We start from the raw sequence: 18,856 nt of genomic DNA, 5'->3' as shown, positions 1-18,856 counted from the left end.
GCCCACAAGGAGCTTAAATCATATCAGAGAAGGTATACACGTGAATATATTAATGAGCTATAAGTGATGGGGTAGGAGAAAAGGGACACCTAACTAGTGTGAGAAAGACTTCTTGGAGAGTATAGTATAATGAGCTGAAAAGGCTTCTGAACTTTTAGGTAATGAGGATTTTAGTGAATTTAGTTTCTAAATACATTGGTTTCTTATTGTACTTTAAAAAGTCAAAATCTCAAAGGCAGCAGATCAGTATAAAGGATTTTAGTCACCTGTTCTTAATCCCCCACCCCTGACTCTACAGTCTTGGGAAGAGATAGAGAAAGAAGCCTGTGGATTCTAGGCCTAATGCTGCACTGGAGCTTACACTGAGCTTTGTAGACTCCTAAGACCTGAATAAGGATCAAAGATTTGCACCTGAGAAAGCACAGATCTCTGAACTATTTCTGGGCATCTGAATCTCATGCAGGATGCTAAAAGGTGCCAACTGGCAGCTTTGTAATTCACTGTCCAGTTCATAGTCACAGATACTAGGCAGAATGATCTACACCTAAAATAGTACTTCAAGGGCAAGAACGATGAAGGGCTCAAGGGTATCTACAGAGCAAGAAACAAATGCAAAAAACACAAAACAAAATAAGCAAAACCCCCACAATTTATGGCTTTGATTCTAGGAGCAGAGCAGAATCTCAGTTCTAGTGTATAGCTTAACAATGAAGCTTGCAGAGGAATAACGGAAACAAATGCCAGACCAGAGAGATACCTACAATTCTGTCACTGAACCAGAAAAGCTGACCAAATGGTTGATAATGACTGATTTAGCAGCAGTCTATTGAAATTTTAACCACAGCAAGCCCATAGCTATGTTGCTTAGCCCTAAATCCAGGTCACAAACTTACAGAGATTAGACTAGGAAGGAAGTATCAGATAAATTTTGGGAGCACTGAAAGTTCCACTGAGAGATCTAGAGATCTTGGGAAACACTACATTCAAAATTCCTGGGAAAGGATGCAAGATCAACTCAAACATTCCCTCCAGAAGTATGCAAACCCTGGCCCTAAAGTCCAAAGTCAGGAAGTAGGTTGGAAGAAAAACGTCCATCTTCCATACCCGCACCCTCCCATATCAACACAAAAAGATGAGAAGGATACTCAAGCTAGAGGAAGAAAATCTAAAAGCAAATTTAGGGGAAAAAAATAAAAGAATAAACACAAAGACCACCAAAAAAAACCCCAAAAACCATACCTTGGGCACAGATATTTGAAGAGAATTCATGGAAGAAATGTTCAAGTTGGGGGAAGGGGAGTAGCAAAGAAGAGAGAGGAGAAAGAAGCTTACAATTGATTTTAAATGAAATGAGAGTGCCAGAAGAAAAAATCAGAAAAGAAATATGAAGGGGAAATAGTTAGAAAGAGAATTAGTTGTTTGCTACAAGTGGTATAAAATCTTGTCCAAGCAACAAACTCCGTGAAAACAAGAGTGAACCAAAGAGAAGACGATCCCATTGTACAACATGAAATAGTAAAAGTCAAAAGGTTGAAAAAAAATAGAGGAAAATATAAGGCATTTCATAGGAAAAAAAATGACCTGGAGAAATAACAGAAAAATAATTAAAGAATGTGTAAATATGAAAATCATAACAAAGAAAGTCTAGACATACTTCAAGAAATCCTTAGAGAACACTGTCCAGATCTTTTAAAACTTTAGGAGAAATACAAAGAATTAAAAATTAAAAAAAAAAAAAAAAGAATACAAAGAATTCCTCAGCTACCTCCTGTAAGAAATCTCAAAACGAAAACTTCCCAGAACATGATAGCTAAAACCCAGAGGTTCTAGTCAAGGGGGAAAAAATATGAAAGCAATTAGAAAGAACTGAAATACCAAGAAACAACAGTCAGAATCACACAGGACTTAGAAGCTACCCCTCCAAAGCAGTAGAAAGTTTAGAATACAATAGCCTAAAAGGCAATAGTTTAACCTTGCAAAAGTGAATGTACAGAGGAAAAAAGATCTTTAATGAAGCAAAGGACTTTCAAGCATGCCTTATTAAAAACAAACAAACAAAAATAAAAAACAATAATAAAAAACCCCCAAACTCTAAAAACATAGAACAGTGCAGAAATTTTGAAATACAAAGATAAAAGTCAAGAGAAACATAAAAATACAAATGTATTAAATGTACAACTGTAAAAGACTAAACAAGCTTAAATTGTTCAGTTCTGATACTGGGAGATGACACATAATCCCATTGAGTCCTGTTATCATTAGAGGTCTTAGAAGAAGTCTAATTAGACAGAAGGGCTGGGGATGGAGTTATTACTTCTTGATGCTCTTAGAATAATGGAAAATTATCTAACATAACTGGAGAGTAAAAGAAGAAGCCTATACAAATAAGGGGAAAAGAGTATGGGGAAAGAGCAGGTATCTCACACATTTTAAGTACTCAAAGGGTTGATTTAAAGGACGAAATAATACTAAGCAAAACATACTCTTAAGAATTTTCTGTAGGGGCAAAGAATTGGAAATTGAGGGGGTACCTATCACTTGGGGAATGGTCAAAAAAGTTATGGTACATAATTGTGATGGAATATTATTGGGCTGTAAGAAATGACAAAAGGAATAGGAAGACCTGAATGAACTAATGCAAAATCACATAAACAGAACTAAGATAACAATTTATACAATTTTATTTATGCAATTTATAATAATTTTAAATAATAAAAGAAAAAGAAAAAGAAAAAAAGAAGAAGACTTCTAATGATTTAGGAATGCTGATCAGCACAATCACCACATATGATTCCACAGGACTAATATGAAACATAATACCTACACCTTCTGATAGAAAAATAAGGTTCAAAGTGCAAAATGAGAAAAATATTTTGTACACAGCCAATGTAGATTGTATTTGCTTTTTCATAATGCATTATACTGCCAGAGAATTCTTAATTAACAAAAAGATCTTGCTGACACTCTTTCTCAACAGAAGAAGGCATGGGGTGGGGGGAAGCAAATAAGTTTTTCATGTTGGTTTTTTTTTTAATTCACACTCATTCTCATCTTTTCTCTCTCTCTTAAAAGTCATCTTTGATCTAAAACTCAGCCCAATACTCTCTGCATCAAAGCTTCTTAAACTATGGGTAACATAACTCTAAGTAGAGTGGGTCATGAAAAAATCTGGCAACAGTAAAGAATATCAAATATTTCAGCAAGATTTAACATTTTATGTAAAAATAAACAAGTACATCCACCTCAATAGTACACAAATTTACTTTTATCTTTAATAATGATAAAATTATATGTATACCAAAGAACTGTTTTAAAATCTTTTTTTTATGATTTATTGTCAGCAAATGTTTGATTTGTAAACCTATTTTATATACTTATATGCTCAGGGTCACATAAAAATTTCTTAGGCAAAAAGTTGTTGTAAGTAGAAAAAGTTTAGAAGCCCCTGCTTGACATGACAAATTCTTCCATCTTAAATATATTATGAATTGGGCATTAGAGCACAAATTTATAATCCTTATTCCTGAAAAGACTGAAGATTGTAGCTTACTTGGGAATTCTAAGTTACAACTGTCTAAAACCATTAAATGACATCAATAAGTCTAACACTACCAAGACTGTGAGGGAGGAGCTAGAAGGGGACACACACACACTCACTCTCTCACTCTCTCAGGTGCACATGGGCCTTCATTCAAACATCTACTTCATCATTTCACCATTTCAGAGAGAAAAATAACTTTTAATACTTGCCTGCTGCTGCAACATTTGAGGAGCTGCTTGTCTAGGATGTTGCTGGGGTGGTGTTGTTGTAGTAGCTGCTCCTGCTGGTGGCTGTTGCATCCTCATCTGTTGTAACTGCTGGTGTTTCTGGGCATAAACCTGCTGCTGCATGTGCTGGAGGCGGAGCTGAGCTAGGTTAATCTGTCCAGGTGTTTTACTTATGTGGTTTGTGCCTGGAGGAACTTGTCCAACTACAACATTAGGTGTATAACCTGGGGTTGGTTTGCTCTCAATAACTAAGTTACCTGTGGAATTAAAAGAAATTGTTTCTATATAGAAACAAACTATGACACCTCCCTCCTGTTCCATTACCCATCCCAGTCCTGAGTTGTTAACAATAGAAGGGTTAGATGTAGATGAAAAGAATGAAAAAAGAAGGGAAATCATGGCTAGCTCTAAGAGATGACAAGTGAAGAAATGTCTCCTGTATGACTTCAAAGGAACTTTTCTCTGAGGATATAAAGAGATGTTATTGTATTAGACTATCTGCCAGTTAGGAGAAGGAGGGAAAAATTTGAAACAACAGGTTTTGCAAGGGTCAATGTTGAAAAAATTACCCATGCATATGTTTTGTAAATAAAAAGCTTTAATTTAAAAAAAAGAAAAAAGGTGCTATAGCCAATGTTTCTATATCTTTCACTTAGCTGATAACTGTTTAATTCAATTACTTAGAATCTTAGAACTGGAAAGGACCACTGGGGTTACTTTATCTAATCATTCAAACAATTAAGAAAGTCATCAAACTTAGCTGGGTGATTGTGGGAAAAACCATAACCTCTCTATCCCACCTGTCCCCAACTAATAATAGCACTTACATCCCAGGGACACCGGGTTGATCAAGTGAAAAAATATAAACATTTAATACCATATTTGGAATACAATAGGTTCTACAAATACTTGATTATTCTCAATCCAGTAATTTTTTTTGTTTTTGCTTTACTGTTTTACTTTTAAAGAAAAGGATATTACTCAAGTGTCTCTACGATGACCACTTTCCTCTGGATAGTAACTTGGCATACCTATATATTCAGCTAAACATTTATGGGATTCTATCAGAAGGAGGATTAAAAGATATTTGTAAAACTGTATAAAAGGGTCCTATGAAATAGTTAATATCAACTTTAAAAAGTGGGGAGAATGAAAAATATAGTAAAACTCATATTTGTATGCAAAAAGCATAAAAAAATCTAATACAGTTATGGCAAAAGTGAGGTTGAGCAGTGCAATTAAAATGAATGGAGAAAAAAAAAATCATGTTACAAATTTACTATGTACCAAGCACCAAGCACCAAGCTAAATATGTAGGGGACACAAAGGCAAAAATGAGATAAATTTTAAAAAGCAAATCTTTTAAAGTATTTTATGTGTTCAAAATGCCTTTGGAATTATGCTTTTATGACTTCCACAAAAGCTTTCTTTATAGGTAAGAATATCCTGAGGAATTCCCCATTCTAGACTTGGTAAGGATGAACCATGTGTCTTCCAAGATTGCTTTGAGTTCCAAAACTATGATTTTAGTTCAGGGTTCACAGATACAGCAAACACCCTAACTGATGAAATCCTCACCCAAGTTGACCACATTCTTTGCCCAGAAGGTTGGATCACAATGGAAACGTATGGCTCCATTAGCAGCTGGAACAGGATCACAGCGGGCTTTCAAAATATGGCGTAACTGAAAGGTAATCTTGAAGGAGAGAGGGCAGGGTCATTAGTCCGGACCCTGAGACATGACACAGACACTACACAGACCCAGATATGACCCAGATCCAAACACTTACATATAACCCAGACACAAAATCAACCACTTTGTTACAACTAGCCCAGTATATGGGTTGCAGGGCCTGGGCCTATAGAGCCTAGCAGTGAATCACCCAGGGTGCCAGAACCTCACCAGTCGCTTGCTGTAGAGCAATGCTGTACTGCTGCCACTTGCAATTGCCCAGTTGGTGAAGTTCATAACATGCTTCACTTGCCGTGAAAGTCCTGTGATGTCATTCTGCTGCTGTATCAATTTCATCTGTCTTTCCTTGGTAACATTCTGCAACAGAATAGGAACTCCCCTCAACAATTTTTTCTGAAAAATCAGTTCTGTTCCAAAAGCCATTTATAAGACCACATATTTCATTGGCATAGGTATGAGCTGAAAAACATCACCCAAAATTATGCAACCTGACAATAATCAGTAAAACGTGTGGCTGAAACGGAAACAGAAACCTGATGTGGCAGTCTAAAGGATTTTGGCCCTCCTCTTCTACACCCCTAGAGCCCACCCATGTTCCTCACAAATAGAAGGCTAGACTCAAAATCCAGGAAGACTTGGTTTCAAATCCCACCTCAGCCACTGACAGCTAAGTGAGGCTGAAAAAGTCCCAGCTGCTCAGATCCTCCAGCTCAAGAGCTTTTATACTTATGAAAAATAGGCATAAAAATAGCTGAGGCACTTATCTCATTAGCTTCCTGTGAGAAACAAATAAGAATATATGGAAAAGAGCTTTGAAAATATTAAGGCATAATTTCTATTCTTATTATCATTATTAAAATTTGAACATAATCAATTAAGGAAGATAGCTTCCTACTGAGACTGGAAGACCAGGGTAATGATGCAGATATAATAAGGTTCTAGAAAATTATCTGCCAGAAATCTGCCATGCTATGCCAATGGAGAAGCATATAAGATGAAGGATATGCACTAGGTGCTAGTACCTTTGTGTAGCTTTGGAACTAGCTATTCAAACTTCTCAAGCTGGGACTCAAGATTCATCATTAATGGGTCAGTGTCAACTTACAGCAAGAAGGAACATCCTAGTAGAGAGCTTCCAGGGATATGTCCTTTGCAATATATGACTGATCATTTTTTAATAGTTTACTTTAATGAAAGCATAGATGACATGTTATCTAAATGGCTAATGACATGATGTCTGAAGGGACAGGTTTTATAACAGATGACATATTCCATATCCAAAAGGATCTCAATAAACTAAAATAGCCCTACACTTTCAAAAAGCCAACTTTACAAGTACAAGCTGATGCCACTGTTGCTTTTAAAAAGCTTTAAAGGACTATAAGCTCAATAAGTCAATAGCAAGTGACATTATTGGAAAAGTTAACACTATTTGTAGGCTATTTTGACTATCATGAGGTTTAGAATCAGAGGGACAAAGATATCCACTATACTATTTCCTAGCCTGCTGCCCACAATTGGAGCAGTATTCTGCTCTGTGTACATTTTAGAGAGTCATCACAGTACAGCAAACAGAGTGCTGCATCTGGCGTCACATCATAGCTCCCCCCAGGCACCACATATTACATCTGTGTGACTGAAAGCAAGTTTCTTAGCTGCTCTGGACCTCTTAACTATTTTCTTATCTATTATATGAGCAGCAGGTCATATTAAATAATCTCAGTTCTTTCCAATCCTAAACATATAGTCTTTTGAATTTCAAAGAATTTTAAAACTGAATTTGGATGATTATTATTCTAGCATATAAGGCTTTACCTGTAGCTAGGTAAAAGCTTAAGTTTCAAGAGTTAAAAGTATAGAGTTATCCAGATTAGGTAGATAGTCCCAAGAAATAGAGAAAATAATGCAAAGGAAGAGTGGATTCCGTGTTTGGGAATAATGCCTCCAGCTGGCAGAACTAGCAGGGTTTGATTCATAGAACTGCTATCTCACCTACTGATCTCTAACCATTTCACTGACATGGAAACTGAGGACAACATTGGTTATATGATTTTATATATGGTGACATAGGATAAAGTAGCAGAGCTGGAATTATCAGCTTTTGTTGGGGCAAGAAACAATGTTCTTTCCATTATATCCGTTTCTGTATTATTACTTATAAAGCACTTAAAGACATTCTTGTTCTTTGTATTCCTTTCCCCAAAGAGGGGGAAAAATTATCTAGCAGATTATGTTACAATTTAATCTTAACAAACAGAATTTCTTATCAAAAAGTTTCAACTTGGTCTACTGGGGAAATTTTCCCTGGTATAATAAATCTCTAATTTATTGATGGACATTAAAGAGAAAAACAAAAATATATTTTACACCCAAATTTGATGGAATATAGGAGTAAAATAATCATAATATAAAAGTCACAAAGAAGAATATGTAGTGGATTTATTATCTATTACAAATAATAAAGCAGAGATCAATAAAAAGAGCAATGGAATACAACTCAAGGTATGCAGGATTCTAGTTTTGTTCTTGCCATTGACTAGTAATGAAATGTTGGTTAAGTCACTTGAAAGTCATTAAGCCTATAGCTTTTTAACAAGAAAAATAAGAGGTTAGTTGGCTTGATGAATTTTAAGGTTTCTTCCAAAGCTTATGCTATGACTACTTTTGGACCCTGAAATCCATTACTAAAATTCCTATGATTATGATGTATAAACAGTAAAGGAGAAAAAAAAGGAATCAAAACAGAGGTTAGCCTTAAGATTATGTTTAAAAGAAAAAAAATTTTAAGTCCTACAGAAGCTAAAACACTAACATCATGATAGCCCAGAATGCTAAATATTAGATTTCAACAATAAACATTACTCCCCCTTATTCTTTCATATCTATCTCTTTTGTGTTAAATAGTTCCACTTTGTCCTACAGAGACAAAGAAGAGGGAAATACTGTCACAGAAGACTTTGGAATAAGTATTAATAGAATTTGAGAATCAGTATTTGAATCTAAATACTGGCTATTTTCATTTAAGAAAGTACTAATAAATACAAAGCAATAAATATGCCCTCCATTACTTGTATATTCTTATTTGTGTATTACATTAAGTATCAGACAAATTATAAAGAATATTAATCTGCTCTTGGGATAATAGCAAAGAATGATTATGTACATGAGATCAGAAAAATGTTTGAGAGGTGGGACATTACTATTTGGAAATATGTACTTTATGATACCAAAGGTATAAACATAATGATAAACATACATTTAAGTTGGAAAAATTACATCTTATTTTGTACTATTGAGAATTTAAAAGATGTCAAAAGAAATACCACAAATGACTCAAGCAAAATTATGAAACCCAATATACTTCCATATGAAAGAGAATCAGTTGAAGCCCCTTATTGGCACAGAAGCAAGGAATATTTAAGACTTGCCTTTTTTTTTTTTCCCAGGAGTAAATTATCTAACATTTTACCTAATTTCTATCCAAGTAAGTACTTTTATTCGGTCCCAGAGTAAGTCTGTCTCTCTATACTTTATGCTTTAAAATCAATAAACTTAAAGTACTAGGAATTTATTTTCTCTCTATATATATATGTATATATATATTCCAATACATCCTTTATCCTTACACTCCCAATACATTTAATGAGAACTTTTAATAAACATCTGAAACAGCTGAAGAATGAGCAAGAGAAACTTTTTTTTTTAGCTTTAAACCATACCTCTAGCTGTTGTAAGAGAGACTTGCCCTTCTTATTTATTTCATTGATGAGAGTGAAAATGGCCACTTTAATTTCCTGTTCTACTCGTTTGTTAGTTTCATTTACTTCTTTAATCCTGAATAAGAGAAATACATCATTAGGTTATAAATTTCTCCTATATCCCTGAATCAGTCAATGATCCAGAAATTTACTCAATCAGGTATTTAGTTAAGTCCTGTTATGTGGAACTAGCTCAAAGGTTTTAGCACAGTTGACCAGTCAATTCAGTATAAATGGTTTATACCAACTATGTGTACAGACAAAGCAGATGAATTGACTATGTATGCATATGAAACAACTTCATGAATTTACATATCAAAAGGATAGCTAACAGTGAAACTTTAAAAAAACTCTTAAAAGGGCCACTTTCCCCTATACAGCAATCAGCTCAAGTCACTATGATTCACATTAATAAGCTATAGTTTCATAGTAGAAAAGACTTGTACTTGGAGCCAGGAAGATAGGTTTTAAATCTCTCTTCAAAGACTATCTTTCACTTAACTTCTCTGAGTTTCTTCATCTGTAAAATAGGGGGCTAAAATCAAGGCAACATCACAGAGTTGTTGTATCAAATGAGATAATACATGTAAAGAGTTGTGTAAAACTAAAAGCACTATATCAATATAAACTACGAATACTAATATAAACAATAGCCCGGTATTAGATTTTAAAATTAAATCTCACAAATACAGGACATGACAGACCTAGCTAAAAAATAAGTTAGATGACCTGACAAGACTTTGGGGTATTAGGAGAATTCAAGTTCAATGATGCAACAACATAGTAGGGAGGCAAAAAAGAACTAAGAAGAATTTTGTGGCGCATAAAAGAGTAGTACTCAGTTGGAGGGAGGTGACACTGCATAACTAAAAGAATTTGTTCCATTCTGGGAAACATATTTGAAGAATATTTTTGTTCAGGCAAGTAAGCAGTATTAAGTAGCTCAAAACCATGCCATCTGAAGTTTAATTCAATAATTTTGGAATGTTTAGTTTAAAGAAGAAACTTAAGGGGAGACATGATAGTCTTCAAATCCTTCAAATATCCATGAAGGATTATCATATGGAAGAGGGTTTAAACTTGTTCTGCTTGGCCTGGTATGCAGAACTAGGACCAATGAGAGAAAATTACAAGGAGGCATCATTTACTTTAATATCAAGAATAACTTAAAAATAACTGGCAGAATTTCAAAAATGGAATGTCCAGCCTAAGAAAATTGTGGGTTTGCTAAGCAAAGGTTAGATAAGCATTATTAGTCATAAAATCTGTTTAATTTCCAATTTAAGCATAAGATAAAGACAAGGAACAATTTCCAACATAGATGGAATTTGCAAAGGCCTATATTGTTTCAACTTATATCATCAATTGTAGGTAAATAATTTTATTTCTTTACTAAATACTATATAGTATATAGTATAAATATTAAAATTTTGGGTGTGGCCCTTGTCCTACAGTTTTAGGATGTAATGAAAAAAGCCACTGCAAAATTCAAATTCTACTTTGAAATTATTCTATATTGTGTATTGGTTTCATATTGTAGTTGATTGTATATCTGCTAAAGACCCCTTTCTATTCTTTGAATTGAGTTTAAGAATTGGAAATCTGCTATTTCGGGTCTTCTAACGATGACATCAGATTTCAGATTAGACATTCCAATCAAGCATTCCTTAATGACAGAGAGGAGTGGCTACTAGACCCAACTGGATGATAGCCTGCTTTTCTTGATGTAACTATCATGTTGTCCCCATCCCCATGATGTCATCTCCTCTATAACCAACAATATTTTCTTAACTTAACTAACTTTTATTTATATTTCCCTTAAACTGTGGAAAACAGTAAGACCTACCTTGTGCTTTTTAGTTGTTTAAAGAGGTCATGGATCTAATTTATTGGTTACTGCTAGCTTAATAAATTGATCATGCTTGAAAATCTTTTCTTTCAAAAATTTGAAAATTGCCCGAATTTTCAAACCTAACACCATATTTACCTTATTCATAATTCTACAATTTTATAACTTTTGATCCAATTGGACCTGCATTCTCTCAGAATGAAGACTTCCAATTTTTTAACCTACTTATATGCTAGCCTTTGCTCATAGTATTTACTGTTTTAGGAGAGTAACAAGTGATTTTCAAAATGGTCTTAAATGTAGCTAACTACTATAGCAACGCTTTTCTCTCCAGATAAGAAGTTACTAATAACAGTGCATTTAAATGTTTCAGATTCCTGCTTTTCTTGGTAATTTTTAAATATAAAATTCTTTAAGGAGAAAAAGATTTTTGTTATATAATTAAATGTTTTATTTAGCAAATATCATTATCTCCTCAAACTCTGATAATGCAACTCAACATCAAAATATAACGTAAGATTCAAACACATGCTTATTAAAAAAAAAATGAAAAAGCTTTTTAAAAAGCAATAAAATCAGAAATTTGTATTTTATAATTTGATTAGGAGTAAAATACAATCCTACATAATAAACTTACCTATTCTGCACCTGAGTCGCAGCAAAATGAACGTAATTTTTCTTTTCAAGAAGTTTAGCTAATAAATTCTCAATTGCACCCTTCTGGTTTTGAAATGCTTCTTCCAAAAATTGGTACCTTTAAAATTATGAAACAGATGGATTTAGAAGTGAATTTCACGAAACAATAAAACAATTATTTCCAAGATTATAAAAGTCAAAAGAAGAGACTGTAAAAATGTACTTTTTAATAGACCAGCATTCTTAATGAATGTTGATGAAAAAATAAATAAAATATTATTAGCCAAAAAGCTATAGCAACATAATACTAAGATTTTGCATTATGACAAGGTTGAAGTTATAAGAGGAATTCAATTTAATGTTATACAACCTATAAATATAATTGACCAAATTAATAATAAAAATCTTACACAGAATAGGATTTTTGAAAATAAAATATCTATTTCTGTTAAAACAAATAAATCGAACAAAAAACCCCTAAAATTCCAAAAGTAGAGCCAAGTCAGTGGAATAAAGTAGTCAGCTGAGCTCTCCAACAACTTTAAAATAACACTCCAAATGGAATTCTGGAGTGGTAGAGCCAACAAAAAGTCAGGGTGAAACATTCTTCCAACTTAGGACATTAACAGTAGATAGGAAAGAGAGATCTGTGACATAGGGGGAGATTATGTGGAATCTATACTAGTAGTGGGTATAGGTGAAGGTGACAGAAACAGAAGCAGCTTTGGGAATTCTCAACCTAAAGATGTTGCCTTGGCTGACCAGGCAAAGGGCCACAAAGAAATTGTGTTTTTACCCCTATAGGACCCAGGACTAGATGATGTTTTATAACCCCATTGCCTATGCCACTTCTGAGTCATTACTTCAAGAGAAGAGAGGAGCACTTTTGGTCATGCAGGATTAAAAGCCTTGAGGAGCAATATGACTTCTGATTTCAAGGGACTGAGGGTTCCTATTATTATTTATAAGGTCCAGAGTGCAGATGAGGAGGGTAATGACCATACCAACTTGGAAGTAGTAAAACCTTCTAAGTCCCCAGAACTACTCTGAAAACATTAGTGAGGAAAAAGACTGAAGTATGATATATCTCACTATCTCATCACCCTCATGCCAGCAACAAAACCCAACATTGATATAAAGTTTAAAATTTAAAAATAAAGTAGCAAAATAAGCAAATAACAAAAGAACCTGACCACAAAAAGATTCTATGCTAACAGTGAACACAGAATTTCAGAAGACAAGAAGTCAAAACAATCAAAAGTAAAACCTCAATTAAAAAAAAAAAAATGAATCCAACACAAGCCCAAAGGAATTCCTAGAAGAGCTAAAAATTTAGTTTTAAAATCAAATAAGAAAGGTAGGGGAAAATCAAATGAAGAAATTAAAGCAAAGGAAGAAAATTATGAAAAGAAAATTAATAACTTGGCAAAAGAAATAAAAAATATAATGAAGAAAATAACACCTTAAAAAACAGAAATGACCTAGTGGAAAAAGAAGTACAAAAGTCCACTGAAGAAAATAATTCCTCAAAAATTAGAATTGGAATATCAAGATATTGACTTCATAGGATATCAAGAAATAGTAAAACAAAAACCAAAAGAATGGGGAGAAAAGGAAGAAAATGTGAAATAGCTTGTTAGAAAAATAAAATGAACTGGAAAATTTAAAAAGGAGATAAGATTACTACATTATCTGAAAGTCATGATCAAAGAAAGAGACTAGACCATCATATTTAAAGAAATTATCAAGGAAAGCTGTTCTGGGATCTTAGATCCAGAGGGTAAAATAGAAATTGAACGAATCCACTGGTGACCTAATAAGATATCCTAAAATGAAAACTCCCAGGAATATTACAGCCAAATTCAAGAGCTCCCAGGTCAAAGAGAAAATATTCCATGGAGCCAGGAAAAAACCATTCAAATATTATGGAGCTAGTTATAACCACACAAGATTTAGCAACTAACATATTAAAAGAGCAAAGAGGGCTTGGAATGATATTCTGGAGGACAAATGAGCTAGGATTACAATAAAGGACCATCTATTCAGCAAAACTCAGTATTACTAATTTTAAGAGATAGAGGGGCGGAGAGAAGAATGGGAATTTAGTGAAATAGAAGGCTTTAAAGCATTCCTGATAAAAAGATCAAAGTTGAATAAAAAAAATCTAAAATTCAAACACAAGACTGAAGAGAAGCATAAAAAAGCCCAAAAGAGAAATCATAAAAGACTCAAAAAGGTTAAACTATTTACTCTCCTCTGTGAGAAGATGACACAGTTAACTCCTAAGAACTTTTATTATTAGGGAAGTTAAAATTATTCTACACAGAAATAGGTGAGTCAATTATGTTGAGATGACATAAAAAATGGAAAGGTAAGAAAGATGGATGCCCTTGGAAAAGGGAGGATATTATCTCCCATAAAAGAGATATACAAGGAAGAACTTTTTACAGGAGAGGGGAAAATATGGGGGAAGTGTGCAGCCAATAATGTTTGAACCTCACTGCCAGCTAAATTAGTTTGAAGAAGAAAAAAAAAATTTATATATACATAGATAGATACACACACACACACACACACACACACACACACACACACACACGGTAATAACAATCTATCTCACCCAAGAGTAAAGGCGTAGAGTAAGGAGAAATGATAAAAGGAAAGGCAGATAAAAGAAGGCAGTAATGAAAAGCAAAACAGATTTTAAAGGAGGAACAGGTTAAAATGGGACAGGTAAGGACAAACAGAAGAAAAAAAGAAATAATTTTAGTAATTAAAACTGTGAATATAAATGGGCTGAACTCACCCATATAATGGAAACATAGCAGAACAGATTAGAAACCAGAATCTAACAATATGTTTTCTACAAGAAACACACTTTAAGCAAAGAGATACATACACACAGAGTTAAGATAAGAGTATAGAGCAGAATCTATTACACTAAAGTAAATAAAGGCACAAGTATCCATGATCTATCTCAGAATAACCAAAAGCAAAAATACACCTAATTAAAGGGGTTAGCAGGAAAACAGCACCAAATGGCATAGCATCCAAATTTCTAAAGGAAAAAGCTTTCATGGATTATAGGAAGAAATAGACAGTAAAACTGTATTAGTGGAGTACCTCAATCTTCCTCTATCAGAGTTAAATAAAATTTAGCCATAAAATAAGAAAGAGGGTAAGAAGATAGAGAATCTTATAAAATTAGAAATGTTGCCTCTGGAAAAAACTGAATTAAATAGAAAGGAATATTACCTTCCTCCATTAACCAAATACTCACGGCACCTTCACAAAAACTGACCATGCATTAAAGTATAAAACTTCACCAAAAAGGCAGAGAAGCAGAAATATTAAATGCACCTTCTCTAGATCAGTTTCAAACTGGTGTTTCTAGTTCTAGAATCAACAGAACTTTTCTTACAAAGATAGGTATTATCTTTCTAAAACCAAGAGTAAGCTTTAGTTGTAATAGATAAATTAAAAACCTTCCCAATAAGATCAGGAGTGAAGCAAGAATGCCTACTTTATCATCATTATTCTTCAATATTGTATTAAAAATTTATTCACAAAAATAGTCAACGAGGAAATGAAACTATCACTCTTTGCAGATACGATAATATATTTAGAGAACCCTAGAGAATGAACTAAAAAACCAGCTGAAATAATTAGCAACTTCAGCAAAGTTTCAGAATATAAAATAAGTTTTCTTGTTTGAATAATTCCTATAAGTGAATCCTTCCTCCACCAGTGTAGATTATCATATCTAATTCCAAATTATTTTGATTTAAAAGCACAGACATTGAGATTCCTTGGCATACTCTATATGCATGCCCACACATATACATATGTATGTAGGTGTGGGTGGGTGTGTACCTCCATATTTCTATCACCTCACTTTCATTACAGTGGCAGCAAAAGTCAAAGAGAAAGAAAGACAATTAACTATTTTTAGCTGATTATTTAGGCAAAAGAAATTCTAAACCTATTGATCAATTTTCTTTGATAATACTCTCCACTTAGCTAGCCTGGCTGGTACTCTTACTGCACTGGGTCTATTCAGTTTATTCATTCATTATTTATTTATTTCTGCTTATTATGCATATTTATTCATTGGTTTAGTTTTTAGATGCTATCCCCCTTATGATAAGGGATCAGGGATTTGCAGAGATTGAAGAATATCACACAAAAACAAAAATAATAACCTATCTTCATTTCAAATGAATCAAATAAGTATTTTCTATTCTCAATTTGATTATAAAAAAAACTAGAAATGAATCTGGCAGAAATTAGACTCAACACTTTATACCACCCACAATACTTTGTAAATAGGTACATGACCGTAATAGTAAAGATCATGGTAAAAAAAAATTAGGAAATAGACCATAAACTTCTCATAGCAATGGGTAGAAGTTGTATTCTTAACTTAACAAGAGACAGAAGCAATTACAAAAGATAAAACTGAATACTTTAATTATTTGAAACAAAAGCTTCTTCACAAACAACATTATATTTAGGACGGGAAGGAAATAATCAAATGTCTCTCTGTACACATACATACATAAGTAAGTATACATGTATGGATATATATGTATGTATATGTAAAAAGCCATTACCCCAACAGATAAATTGGTCAAAGGATATAAACAAACAGCTCCAAAAGAACTGCAAAATATTTTCCATATTAAAAAAGGTACCAAATCACTAATAATAAGAGAAATGTAAGTCAAAACAACCCTAAGACTTTACCTCACATCTTGGTGTGTAGTAAAACTAACCAAAGAATAACAAGTCAATGTTGGAGAGATTACGAGAATACAGACACATTAATAAATGGTGTGATCAATGTGTGAAGTGGCAATCATTTTAGAAATCAATTTGGAATTATGTAAATAAAGTGATTAAGATGTCCACATCTTTTGAACTAGAGACTCTATTACTGGCCTTGTATCAAAAAGAAGTCATCAAAAAAAAGTTGTCTTATACTCCAAAATAATTATAGGTGCATTTTTTTGGATGACTAAGAATTGAAAACAAAGGAGATGCCCGTCATTTTGGAAATGGCTAAACAAGTTGTACTACATGAATGTAATAGACTACTGATGAATATAATGAATATCGAGAAAGACAGAAATATCTATATGAACTGATACACAGTGAAGTAGAGCAAAAATATATATGCAGTTATCACTTCCATAGCATAACTTTCCCAATCATGGTCTTGATATATTGCAGGACAGTACAAGAAATTTGGTGGATAGTTTTGTGGCAACACATGAAGGCCAGTAAATGAAAGAGGAAAAGTTTAGAAATTGAGAAATGCATAAAAATTGATGTGTAATACACATGACACAATAATCAATGACTATAGTAATCCAATATTTGCTAAACTCACAAATTCCAGCTTCTGGAATAAGAACTCATTATTTCACCAAAATTGCTGGGAAAACTGGAAAATAATATATCAGAAACTTAGCACAGACCTATATCTCACACCCCATAACAAAATAAGGTTAAAATGAATATATGATTTGGGCATAAAAGGTAGGTGATACAATAAGCAAATTAGGAGAGCAAAGGATAATTTACCTTTCAGATCTTTGGAGAAGGGAGGAATTTATGACCAAAGAAGAACTAGAGAATATTATGAAAGGGGAAATGGACAAATTTGATTGCATTCATTTAAAAAGGTTTTGCACAAACAAAATCAACAGAAACAAGATTAAAAAGGAAGTACAAAGCTGGGAAAAAATTTTACAGTTAGTTTTTCTATTAAAGATCTCATTTTAAAAATATATAAAGAACTGGATCAAATTTATAAGAACACAAGTCATTCACCAATTAATAAATGGCCAAAGGATATGAACATACAACTTCCAGATGATGACATTAAAGCCTTCTACAGTCATATAAAAAAATGCTCTAAAATATCGATTAGAGAAATGCAAATTAAAGCAATTCTGAGGTACTACTTCACAGCTCTCAGACTGAAATAAGATGACAGGAAAAGATAATGATAAAAGTTGGAGGGGTTACGGGAAAACTGGGACACTAATGCATTGTTAGAGGAGTTAAAATTGGAGGGGTTACGGGAAAACTGGGACACTAATGCATTGTTAGAGGAGTTGTAAAATGATTCAACTATTCTGGAGAGCAATTTGGAATTATGCCCAAAGGGCTATAAAACTGTGCATATGCTTTGAACCATCCCAAGGAAATCATAAAGGAGGGAAAAGGATTCACAAAAATGCAAAATTGTTTGTAGCAGCTCTTTTTATGGTAGCAAAGAATTGGAAAATGAGTAGATACCCATTAACTGGGGAATGGCTGAATAAGTTGTGGTGTATGAAAATAATGGAATATTACTGTTTTATACAAAATGATGAACAAGCTTATTTTAGAAAGACCTGGAAAGATTTATAGGAACTGATGCTGAACAAAAACAAGCAGAACCAGGAATACATTGTACACAATAATAGCAAGAATGTATGATGATCAACTATGAAAGACCTGGTTTTTCTCAGTGATTCATTGATCAATGGCAATCCAAATAAACTTTGGATAGAAAATGTCAGGGGGAAAAAAAAAAACTATGGAGACTAAATGTAAATCAACACATGATATGATATGTTAATTTTTCCCCATTTTTTTCTCATCCATGATTTTTCCCTTTTGTTCTGATTTTTCTCTCCAAACACGAAAAAAACATATGCATAGTGCTGTAAAATATATTTTCATCTTTTAATGCATAATAATTAAGATTTCTCCAGCAGGAAGGGAGGGCCAAAAAATCTTATTCAGATTATCTAGATTGTGGGAACACCGTGCCTCTAATCCCCACAATGTAGAAGAGATAACGGTACAATAATTACAAATTATTATAATAATTTCAAAAGTATGGACAGAAAGACCACCAAAAAAAAAAAAAGTAAATTCAACAAAGTATAAAGATCAAGAATGATGAGCTATGAGAAGACATGAACAACTTATCCTTTTGTGGGGATAGTCCCCAGGTCTTACATACACACTGCTCATGTTTTCAGACTTTTTTTCAATGAATAAATTACATTTTTTTTATTACATGGGATGGCTCTCAGAGATTGGAAGGGATACATGGAATACAATGGTGTTATAAGAAATAAATATCAAGTAAAA

General features: G+C 33.2%; 1 protein-coding gene across 2 annotated transcripts in view; it reads right to left on the bottom strand.

Annotated features, from left to right (window-relative positions):
* Nucleotides 1–18,856, bottom strand: part of TRIM33 (tripartite motif containing 33) — a 128,473-nt gene that overhangs the window by 30,841 nt on the left and 78,776 nt on the right. For both annotated transcript variants that reach the window (XM_051992963.1, XM_051992964.1), the window contains exons 5-9: nt 11,706–11,822; nt 9,181–9,295; nt 5,672–5,818; nt 5,347–5,464; nt 3,751–4,025 (exon numbers count right to left, since the gene is read on the bottom strand). In XM_051992963.1, coding sequence (XP_051848923.1) covers nt 3,751–4,025; nt 5,347–5,464; nt 5,672–5,818; nt 9,181–9,295; nt 11,706–11,822 — 772 coding nt within the window. The remainder of the gene's footprint in view (nt 1–3,750; nt 4,026–5,346; nt 5,465–5,671; nt 5,819–9,180; nt 9,296–11,705; nt 11,823–18,856) is intronic.

Source organism: Antechinus flavipes, chromosome 4, assembly GCF_016432865.1.
Source record: "Antechinus flavipes isolate AdamAnt ecotype Samford, QLD, Australia chromosome 4, AdamAnt_v2, whole genome shotgun sequence".
Lineage (NCBI taxonomy): Eukaryota > Metazoa > Chordata > Mammalia > Dasyuromorphia > Dasyuridae > Antechinus > Antechinus flavipes.
Note: the sequence above shows the minus strand (reverse complement) of the source record. Positions and strands in the feature narration are given on the sequence as shown.